The sequence below is a fragment of the Saccostrea echinata genome, unplaced genomic scaffold, assembly GCF_033153115.1.
Source record: "Saccostrea echinata isolate AGI-Se365-2 ecotype Australia unplaced genomic scaffold, CSIRO_AGI_Sech_v1 ptg000009l, whole genome shotgun sequence".
NCBI classification, from domain to species: Eukaryota; Metazoa; Mollusca; class Bivalvia; order Ostreida; family Ostreidae; genus Saccostrea; species Saccostrea echinata.
This window is the reverse complement of record NW_026889758.1, coordinates 22,425,368-22,437,875: the sequence shown is the minus strand read 5'-3', so window position 1 is coordinate 22,437,875 and position 12,508 is coordinate 22,425,368. Positions and strand designations below refer to the sequence as shown.

General features: G+C 32.9%; 1 protein-coding gene across 1 annotated transcript in view; it reads right to left on the bottom strand.

Annotated features, from left to right (window-relative positions):
- Positions 1-11,638, bottom strand: part of LOC133182043 (TATA-box-binding protein-like) — a 48,396-nt gene extending 36,758 nt beyond the window's left edge. The window contains exon 1 of the mRNA XM_061316750.1: positions 11,369-11,638. Within this exon, the coding sequence (XP_061172734.1) occupies positions 11,369-11,431 (63 nt within the window). The 5' untranslated portion in view covers positions 11,432-11,638. The remainder of the gene's footprint in view (positions 1-11,368) is intronic.
- Between the last annotated feature and the right edge of the window lie 870 nt (positions 11,639-12,508).

Genomic DNA, 12,508 nt, shown 5'->3' with positions numbered 1-12,508 from the left:
ACAGAATTATGTATCTTATTATAGTCTATTTGTGTGCCAAGTTATATTGAAATCAGATCAAAACTGTAGGAGGGGTAGCATTTTGAAAGTATTTCACAGAAATTTCTATTTTTAGTAACCATGGCAACACCGTTCATCGAAATCAAAAACCGATATACAGAATTATGTATCTTAGTGTAGTCTACTTGTGTGCCAAGTAATATTGAAATCAGACTAAAATTGTAGGAGGAGTAGCATTTTGAATGTATTTCACAGAAATTTCTATTTTTAGTAACCATGGCAACACCGTTCATCGAAATCAAAAACCAATACACAGAATTATGTATCTTAGTATAGTCTACTTGTGTGCCAAGTTATATTGAAATCAGATCAAAACTGTAGGAGGAGTAGCATTTTGAATGTTTTTCACAGAAATTTCTATTTTTAGTAACCATGGCAACACTGTTCATCGAAATCAAAAACCGATATACAGAATTATGTATCTTAGTGTAGTCTACTTGTGTGCCAAGTTATATTGAAATCAGACCAAAACTGTAGGAGGATTAGCATTTTGAAGGTATTTCACAGAAATTTCTATTTTAAGTAACCATGGCAACACCGTTCATCGAAATCAAAAACCGATACACAGAATTATGTATCTTAGTGTAGTCTACTTGGGTGCCAAGTCATACTGAAATCAAATCAAAACTGTCGGAGGAGTAGTATTTTGAAAAATTGTTTACAGACAGACAGACGGACAGACAGACGGACGGACGACGGACAACTTACTATTGCATAAGCTCTTCTGGTCTCTGACCAGTAGAGCTATAAATGAAAATCATATCAGAATGAAGGTGTTATACAGTTATATGCTATATACAGGTCCAGCACAATTTCTTGATTAAGCTATATAGCTTGAATTAGCTATATAGCTTTATAGAGCTATTCAGAATAACTTGATTAACTGTAAATCACTTTTTATTTGTGAGAACTTTATTTTCACATAATAACACGAGACAGAGTGCTCGCGAAAATTTCATTCTTGCATATATTAGTATTTCTAAATATTATATAGAGCAATACACACGATTCGTGAAAATTTTGTCTTGCTAACAAAGAGTTTATGACTATCTAGCAAAAATTAAGTGATCTACAGCAGACTTGTCAAAATCTGTCGGTCCTGTCTGTAAGGCCTGGTAAAAAAATTGTCTGGACTGATAACTTTCAAGAAAATGTTGGTCCAAATGACTGTTTGAAAAAAATTGAGCATGACCCAAATTTTAAAAAGATCGGGATCGGGGTGCGTACGTGAATGTCACAAAAAAGAAGAAATGGCCGCATGATGACGATGGTCGATTAAATTTATTACAGCCAGGGACCTATATACTACTGTATATATGTCCCTGTTACAGCAAAGACGTAAAACATGTCATTTATGTCTTTGATTAAAGACTCTCTATCCTAAGAAAAGAAACTTGTGAGATTGAAGGTTGTTGAAAATAACAAAGGGCATTTTGGTGCAGTTATTTATTTTATTTTCTCAGTGTCAAAATAAGGTACATGTATCTGGTCTGACAAAACTTTGTCCAGTCCGACAGAACAATTGACTGTGTCAGACCAAATGTCTGACAGTGATTTCAAAATTCAACAGGTCTGCTACAGTAGCTATTTCATCACACTTTTTTCTTAAATGTGTTATTTTTTCAGCATGTACAAAACAGGTCTGGCACTATCTCTTGATTTAGCTATATAGCTTGATTTAGCTATATAGCTTTATTAAGCTATTCAAAATAGCTTGATTTAGCTATTTTATCACACTTTTTTCTTAAATGTGCTATTTTCTCAGCATCCACAAAAAGTCGCATCTTGGTGCAGTGATAATATTCAACCTTGAACTCTTCTGAAAATAATGCATGTAAAAATCACTCATCAAATTGAGTCTCCTTAAGAGACTTTGTACTCAAAGTTCTAAATGTTTTGAGGCTATATAAAGCAATTGATACAGTTACTTCTGCAATGAAATTATAAAGGAGGCCAATTATGGTCAACAAGATAATTGATTGGTAATAATTCAGTACAATGAGAAGCAATCATACTTATCCATGCCTCAACGCACACAAGGTAGTGTACAGTTACTCAAACAATGGAAATACATCTTTTGCTTAAAAGTATTCAAATGCTGCAATGTTAGAACTATCTTTGATTTCGGTTGTTGTTTCGTTAGCCCATAGTACATATATGAATAGTCAAATACTTGTGACTTTTTGTCTATTTCTTGCAAAAAACATTTTTGTGAAAAACTGTATAAAAATAGCTTTATCAAGCTATTTTGAATAGTTTAATAAAGCTATATAGCTATTTCAAGCTATATAGCTAAATCAAGAGATTGTGCTGGACCTGCAAAAAGTCGCACCTTGGTGCAGTGATAGTATTCAACTTTGAACTCTTCTGAAAACAATGTAAAAATCCCTCTGTCATCAAATTGCATCTCCTTGAGAGACTCTATACTCAAAGTTATAAAAGTTCTGGGGCTATATATATAAAGCAATTGATTTGTGACCACATAGTTACTTCTTAAATGAATTTATAAAGGAGTCTATTCTGGTCAACAAGATGATTGGTAATAATTCAGCACAAAGTGAAGCAATCATACTTATACATGCCTCAATGCACACAAGGTGGTGTACAGTTATCCAAACAATGGAAAAACATCTTTTGCTTAAGGTTTTGCCAAAGGTCAATATGTCCAAAAATTTATTTTTACAATAGCTCCAAAACTATGTGGTTTATAAAGTTAAAACTTTTACAGTTTATAAATATATCATTGATTAACAGATAGAAAGTATCACTTGATAACAAATACTTTAAGAAAATATTTATCGAGAAAAATTCTTTTTAAAAAAATGCATATATTTTTAAAAAAAACACCAAATTAATTCCGTACTTTTAATGAAATCCATCATTGCAGAAACAATATATGTTTATCAACGAAAGGCAAGTTGGACTTCGATAGTCTCTGGAAAGTTGTTTTCCCTGTTTATTTTGTCCAAATGTTAAGATCTGAAACCGAAAATACATTGCAAATGGTGGGTTTTATAGGGGTCTTGTCTTTATACATGTCATGCTTTCAATAGCAGCCTTTCAGAGACCATTCACGTCCAACTTGCCCTTCATTGATAAACATATATTATTTCTGCAATGATGGTTTTCGCGTAAAGTACAGAATCAAGCAAGTGCATTTTTTTTAAGTATGCACATTTTTTGAATTTTTTTTTTCTCAAATTTTTTTTTTTTTTTTAAATATTTGTTTTCATTGACAAGTGATACTTTCTATCTGTTAATCAATGATATATTTATAAACTGTAAAAGTTTTAACCTTATACCTCACATAGTTTTGGAGCTATTGTAAAAATAAATTTTTGGACATTTTGACTTTTGGCAAAACCTTAAAAGTATTCAAAAACTGCAATGTTAGAACTATCTTTATATGGGTTGCTTTTTGATAATCTATAGTACATATATATATGAATAGTCAAATACTTGCGACTTTTTTTCTAATGCATATAAATAGCTTTATTAACAGAGCTCCACATAAGGTGCGTATTTGCAGAAATATGCATTGAAAATTAAAATTGGGTGTACAGTTATGCATTAGCATTCGTAAATAAGCAATACACTACAAAAGAACTTCGTACAATGGATTGAATAATACAAGACAACTTAGCTAATAATATGAATTGAGGTTAGCTCAGTGTTTGATTTTTCTCAAAATGAAATATTGATTTAAAAGCGTTTTAATAACCAGGAATATTCTAGTAATGGTGACGACGATTTTCAGTTCGGGAGGAATTCAAAGATTTAGATAAAAATTTATTTCTTTAGATAAAAGGACTATGCACTATAGGCATATTTACTTTCAAAACACAAAAGCTTGTGTCATCTATGTAAGATGATATTGAAACAAGTGTAATACAGTGCGGTCTCGTTATTACGATGTTCATTTTGTCACGGGAAAATATCGTAATACCGAGGGCAACGTAATAAAAGTTCCCAATAAAATCCATTAAAACATCGTTTTGAAAGTTTGTTTTTTTTTGTGGAAGGTGTATTTTTGCCTTTTTGTTCCCTTCTTCTGTTCTAATTCCTAATCAAAACGCTAATACATATATGATTTATTAACAACTTATCTTGAATAGATATCTTCATGGTGATATTTCTTCTATTTCTTTCATTTTAAAAGAAATACGTATATTTCTTATAAAAACTTCGGCGATCTATCGGATCTTCATTTATCTACCGCCATTTCCTTACTTTTACTTTCGTTTCTGACTCTGTAGATAATGCGTTCGTAAAAAATTCAACAAGCCGTCTTCATATTCAATTTATAGTCGTTTACTACATAAAAACAACAATTTTTAGTGAGCTTTTGGGTGTTCAATGAGCTTAGAGCAGCAGTGAACAACTGATGAAAGAGTGTGACTGGCATATTTAAGGACGGAATTTGACAACGTACAAGCTATATGTCAAAATAAATTTAATTTTTTAAATTACTGAACAGAGTTCAATTAGCAGTTCAGCAATTATCGATTTGTATTTCTGCTGACACCTGTGAGGTAGTCCAAGCCACAATCAAAGCTGTTAAAACGTAAGTGAAGTTCAAATTTGGCCAAAATTATGTTTGATACCCAAGCTGTCCATTACCGCAATTTAATTGCAAACGAAATTACACAATACGTGTTTAACATACATGCACAAGATTAAATGTAACCTTTTATTTAATAAATTAATTTTATTTATTAACCAAAGTATAAAAGATAAAATAAACTTTACAGACATAGATAAACTAGAGACTACGTTTATAAATAAACAATTTAAATTTAATTGTTTAACAATGGCTTTGACACGATGTCTCCAGTTCTGCTGACCTCGCTAGAACAGTCAAGGTGTGTGCAGTCAAGCGTCACTAATCACCTAACGGCCCTGCAAGTTAACACTCTGTCAGAGCACAAGTGTTTCAATGTTTATTTAGCGTCTCCTTAAGTGTCTACCGTCGATCAACACTGAATAAACACGGAGTGAAAAAAAATTTTGGACAGAATTTTTACATCGTAATACCGAGTCCCGGCATTTTAGGACATCGTAATAAACGGTTCTATTTTGTATAGATTTGTTAAGAAATGGTTTTGTGCTTTGAATTTACAACGTAATAAGCGTTTTATCTTATAAAACCGTCACCGTAATAACGAGTCCGCACTGTACATAATAAAAACAAAGCTTGTGTCATCTATGTAAGATGATATTGAAACGGTTGTAATACATAATAAAAACAATGTCACACTAGCCAGACAAAAAAAAGTTTATACGGCAATGCTATCAAAGAGTACATGATGTGTTAAAAAGCAGAGGAGACCATATTAAAACCATATAGGAAAAACCAGAAGTCTCTGACGAGACTGTAGCTCTACTGGTTGTATTTATAAAGGAAGATAAAAGTAGCACTTGGACTTGAAACTTTGCAACAGCAATAAATAGAATAATGATCCTTAGTTTAGTCTCTTTTGTGGCAAGATTTATTATTATATCAGACTAAAACTGTAGGAGGAGTAGCCTTTTAAAACAATTTTACAGAAATTTTGATTTAAGTAACCATGGCAACATCATTCAACAAAATCAAAAAACAATAACACCAATTATGTATCTCTGTACTCTACTTGTACGCTACATTATACTGAAATCAGACAAAAAAGTGTAGGAGGAGTAGCGTTTTAAAAGTATTTCAAGAAAATTTATATTTTTAGTAACCATGGCAACACTGTTCATCGAAATCTGAAACTGGTACAGAGAATTATGTATCTTAGTGTAGTTTACTTGTGTGCTAAGTAATACTAAAATCAGACCAAAACTGTAGGGGTAGCATTTTGAAGGTATTTCAAGGAAATTTCTATTTTTAGTAACCATGGCAACAATGTTCATCGAAATCAGAAAATCAATATAAAGAATTATGTATCTTAGTGTAGTCTACTTGTTTGCCAAGTTATACTGAAATCAGACCAAAACTGTAAGAGGAGTAGCATTTTGAAAGTATTTCACAGAAATTTCTATTTTTAGTAACCATGGAAACACCGTTCATTGAAATCAAAAACTGATACACAGAATTATGTATCTTATTATAGTCTATTTGTGTGCCAAGTTATATTGAAATCAGATCAAAACTGTAGGAGGGGTAGCATTTTGAAAGTATTTCACAGAAATTTCTATTTTTAGTAACCATGGCAACACCGTTCATCGAAATCAAAAACCGATATACAGAATTATGTATCTTAGTGTAGTCTACTTGTGTGCCAAGTAATATTGAAATCAGACTAAAATTGTAGGAGGAGTAGCATTTTGAATGTATTTCACAGAAATTTCTATTTTTAGTAACCATGGCAACACCGTTCATCGAAATCAAAAACCAATACACAGAATTATGTATCTTAGTATAGTCTACTTGTGTGCCAAGTTATATTGAAATCAGATCAAAACTGTAGGAGGAGTAGCATTTTGAATGTTTTTCACAGAAATTTCTATTTTTAGTAACCATGGCAACACTGTTCATCGAAATCAAAAACCGATATACAGAATTATGTATCTTAGTGTGGTCTACTTGTGTGCCAAGTAATATTGAAATCAGACCAAAACTGTAGGAGGAGTAGCATTTTGAAAAATTGTTTACAGACGGACGGACAGACAGACAGATAGACGGACGGACGACGGACACCTTACTATCGCATAAGCTCTTCTGGTCTCTGACCAGTAGAGCTAAAAAACAAGATCTGTTTTATTTCAAGACCAATTCAATAAATAACTTGCTGTAGAGAGACATCACACATAACATGTATTTAAATTTACCAATTGAGAGCTCCCTTAGATTCTCTGGAGTTCTCTGTTAAGTAGGACAGTTGATATACATGTATAACGTTTCTTCTGATGGGTTCATCTAGGGCTGGGACGATATATTGAGAAATCGATAATATCGATTCAATGTGAGGATGATACGCATATCGATACGTATGAAGAAATATCGAAATATTGCAAACAATTCTGACTTATGTTTTTCTTTGTTTACTTCACATTTTGGGTCAAATATATAAATATAAATATGCTAGATATTAATATAAATATTCAATACATAATAATTAACACCACTTGTGTAAAATTATTTTCTTTTACAACAGGTACAACTTCTTTGAATAAATTATTCTTATATGTGAAGAAATGTTTTGTTCATTTCAATACAAACCAGAAGTCTCTGACGAGACTGTAGCTCTACTGGTTGTATTTATAAAGGAAGATAAAAGTAGCACTTGGACTTGAAACTTTGCAACAGCAATAAATAGAATAATGATCCTTGGTTAAGTCTCTTTTGTGGCAAGATTTATTATTATATCAGACTAAAACTGTAGGAGGAGTAGCCTTTTAAAACAATTTTACAAAAATTTTGATTTAAGTTACCATGGCAACATCATTCAACAAAATCAAAAAAAAATAACACCAATTATGTATCTCTGTAATCTACCTGTATGCCACATTATACTGAAATCAGACAAAAAGTATAGGAGGAGTAGCGTTTTGAAAGTATTTCAAGAAAATTTCTATTTTTAGTAACCATGGCAACACTGTTCATCGAAATCCGAAACTGGTACAGAGAATTATGCATCTTAGTGTAGTTTACTTGTGTGCTAAGTAATACTAAAATCAGACCAAAACTGTAGGGGTAGCATTTTGAAGGTATTTCAAAAAAATTTCTATTTTTAGTAACCATGGCAACAATGTTCATCGAAATCAGAAATCAATATAAAGAATTATGTATCTTAGTGTAGTCTACTTGTTTGCCAAGTTATACTGAAATCAGACCAAAACTGTAAGAGGAATAGCATTTTGAAAGTATTTCACAGAAATTTCTATTTTTAGTAACCATGGCAACACCGTTCATCGAAATCAAAAACCGATAAACAGATTTATGCATCTTAGTATAGTCTACTTGTGTGCCAAGTTATATTGAAATCAGATCAAAACTGTAGGAGGAGTAGCATTTTGAAAGTATTTCACAGAAATTTCTATTTTTAGTAACCATGGCAACACCATTCATCGAAATCAAAAACCGATATACAGAATTATGCATCTTAGTATAGTCTACTAGTGTGCCCAGTTATATTGAAATCAGATCAAAACTGTAGGAGGAGTAGCATTTTGAATGTTTTTCACAGAAATTTCTATTTTTAGTAACCATGGCAACACCGTTCATCGAAATCAAAAACCAATACACAGATTTATGCATCTTAGTGTAGTCTACTTGTGTGCCAAGTTATATTGAAATCAGATCAAAACTGTAGGAGGAGTAGCATTTTGAAAGTATTTCACAGAAATTTCTATTTTTAGTAACCATGGCAACACCATTCATCGAAATCAAAAACCGATATATAGAATTATGCATCTTAGTATAGTCTACTTGTGTGCCAAGTTATATTGAAATCAGATCAAAACTGTAGGAGGAGTAGCATTTTGAATGTTTTTCACAGAAATTTCTATTTTTAGTAACCATGGCAACACTGTTCATCGAAATCAAAAACCGATACACAGAATTATGTATCTTAGTGTAGTCTACTTGTGTGCCAAGTTATATTGAAATCAGACCAAAACTGTAGGAGGAGTAGCATTTTGAAAAATTGTTTACAGACGGACGGACAGACAGACAGACGGACACCTTACTATCGCATAAGCTCTTCTGGTCTCTGACAGTTCGAATGTTTATCGGTAGATATCTGTTTATTGCCGCTGATAACAGGTAATCAACAAGGTGTCAACTGTGCAACCAGTCATTACTGTGGTTTTAATTGCTCCCGATTCTCATTAACAGTGTATATTAACCTAGACAATCATGCCAGATGTGGAAATTTTAGAAATACACACGACAGGATACAAACTTATGACGAGATCACACTTTACAGCAAAATTTGACAATATACGTATAAGCTGTTAATAAAAGGTTTTCAAGTTTAGGAAATACGGCATTTCTCACTATAATTACGAACTACGTCATTGATCATGGAAAAGACAATGCCAAAATCCAACTTGAAAAGATACGTCTGCAACATAGGTACTATGGTCTGCAAGTACAAACCGTTAGTTTTTTAAAGCAGAATTCCAGGAGTGGTTCACAAAAAGTTAGAAAGGAGAAGACGTACCATGCCTTTTACAGACTTTGTATGAAAACATATAAAAGTGACTTCTTCTTAGTATTCCCTTTGATTTAAAAAAATTACAAATTATTTATCTGTGACTTAGTAGCTTTATAAAATGTGTAATTTACCAATAGACAAAAACAGTAACTGCATGAACTCTTTTAGTAACTTGCATAATAGCTTATTTGTAACTAAGTTTAACATCCTTATCCATGTAATAATCTGTATGTGTATGACACTGCTTATGGCAGGGGGGTAATGTTTATCTTTATATTAACATATTAAATAATTTTGGGAACACTTCTAGTATACCGGTCCCTATAAATATGGCGCTAAAATAGGTGCCACCGAAGGCGGTGTACAATATAATACGATCGCGTGAGCGATCGACAAAATCGATAAAAAAGGCCACAAATCGCAAAATTGAGCCAAAAATCGTGTTCCTTGTGAAAAATTGGGTTTAAAAAACTGGTTTTTAAACACAGTTTTTTAAATGAGAATTAAAAGGTTTCGTAAAATAACGTACTTGTTTAGTAGATAAAACTCCATTTTGCGTTGTTTAGGAATGTGGTCACATGATCAGTTTTTGACGTAATCTCATAAATATTCATGACGTGCGTCACTTGTGTTTTGACGTAATGAAGACTGATGAAGAAGTAGCTGATAGGACTCAAAGTGAAATGCTACTAAAATTGCGAGATTTTTGTGAGAAATGCAGGGATTTAACAAGTGATAACTAATTACTAGTAATTGGTTGATTGAATTGTGCATCACCATTGATTTGAAAGAAAAAAATATTCTGAATATGGACATTAGGAGGTTAGGATATCGAGCTTAAGTAAACGGTAAGTCGCTTTTACCAATTACTTGCCAAAACTTAGCGCACAATATCGGGCATGTTTCAACATTAGACCAAGGCTAATTCATCCAAGTTTCGCAAAACTTTCCTGTTCTTTGTAAGCAAAAATTGCATGAATAAGCCCAAAGTGGTATAGATGCGAGCATGGGTGAATATAAAACAGTTACAATATCCGAGCTATATATACACTAACCCTAATTCGTAGATCGCATACAATGCCATATTTAATTAACGGTCTGTTTAAGTTTTGCATGTTTCATGCTTTACTCCTATAAGATGGTATATCGGCACGGTTCAACATTAGGCTGATTCATGCAAGTTTTTGGTCACAAAAGGCACTTGGCAGTGCCTTTTGTAAGCAAAAATTACATGAATTAGCCCAAAGTCAGGAAGATTTAAGAGTGGATTTATAAAACAGTTCCAATCTTAAAACAATATACCCTAACCCTAATCACTCGATCGAATGCGTTTTGTTGAAGCGAGGGGAAAATGGCGGTTTGTTTACATTCTGCATAGCAACGGCAAGGGAAATAACTGCTCATGCGCAATCGCGTGATTCTGGGGACCGGCATACTAGAAACTTCCCTAATTTTGATTAAAATTTTCTTTTTTAAATTTCAAATAATATTGTGTTTTTGTTGAAGTTGATAGAGAAGAAAACACTAAGAAGTAGTGGTAATATATGATACAAGGTATTAGACTGATATTTAAAAAAAAACAACAAATACTTATTTTCACAACAAAATGCCGTAAATTTAGAACTTTGAAAAATGTCGTTATGGGCAATCTCCCCCAAGGAAATTTTCAAAAGTTGGCAAGTATGATGATCTTCCTTGTCCAAAAGAAATGTTTTCAGTTTTAGCAAAAAGTATTGTTGGCAATTTAAAAGTTTTATTGACATAAATGCAGGAACTGTCATTTTAGTTTTTTCTTTCCTATTCTACAATACCTTTATTTCAATATCAAGCTCAAAATCACCAAAGAGGTCATAACATTAATATATTACCTAAATGTTATTAAATCATTTGCTGAAAATCAAAATCTGCATTGATTTGAAATTCAGGGAGTAAATACACTTTGGGCAAAAAGAATTATCTGGAGCTCTGTATTAATCTATTCTGAATAGCTTAATAAAGCTAATTCAAGCTATATAGCAAGCAATTCAAGCTATATATCTATGGTTATAGTGTCTAAAAAATCTCATAAGTTGGGTGAGTGGGGTTACACCATTCATACGTCAAGTGTAGGATATGGTCATGTGCCTGTGGTAAGTATTCATGAACTTTAATTAAGCCTACCAGCCTACCTGTTGGTGCTGGGGAGTAAGTCCACTCCCATAGGAAGCAAAGTTCTGTCCTGATCCGTCCATTTTTGTTTACGCAGGTAATTGTCGCGTCCAAGAAAGAAATTTCTCGTCAGTGAACCAAAGACAGGAAGATGACAAACAATTTAACTAATTGCATGACAAACGGAAAGGTGTTGTCAATACTAGATGTTTTACATCTTGTTCTACTTCGTTTTCTTATGATGGTCAAATTTTCTGTGCTCTGGTCAAGAAAAAACAGATAAAACTCGGCCTTGCATTTTCAGTCGCGGGTTCCTTAAGAAAGGAAGTAAATGTAAGAAGTTAAAGTGAAAAGTCTCTCAAAACACACATTTAAAATCCGGATTGCTCGTCTTCTTCAAGAAAGACCGTAGTACGGGGAGGGGGGGGGGGGGAGGGGGGCACCTCTCATTTTTCGAAGATAAAACTTTACTGTTAATTTAATATTAAGATTGTAAGCCCCCCCCCCACTTTTTTTTGCACCTCCTATGTTAATTGTATTCAAGATTTTTCTTGTTGAAAAAAGTTGGAACAAACCCCTCGATCTAACCAACGAAATTGAATATTCTCGAGTATGGACAATTTTCCTTTTTTTTTTTTATTTTGCTTGTGAACGATTTAGTCTCCCCCTTTCAACTGAGAACGGTGAGTACTACTTGCCTGATTAGCACGATATATACATTTATCAAATTATTAACACAGGAATTCCATGTCTATAGAACACGGGTTGCGGAAATGTAAACGAATCAAAGATCTCTCTTTTTTTTAAAAATAATTTTACCGAATTTAAAATTTTACCGAAAGTGCATAGATATGTCGACCAAGGAATAAATAAGTAAACAAATAATAAAATAAAATAGATAAATAAATAAAATCTACCTTATCTTTGTAATCGATTGTGTTTATCGATACCTTCAAAGTTTAAATCAGCGGATGACTTTTATGTGTAGGTAAAAGGTAAGAATTCGGGTCCGTAGAACGGGGGGGGGGGGGGGGGGGCTCCACTTTTTTCTGACTATACGGTATTTTGCTATAGTAAATATTCAATTAGATGCTGGTTGCCCCCCCCCCCATCCCCCGCGAACACACACACACTTTTTGTTGCTGTAAGGTTAAGTTGAG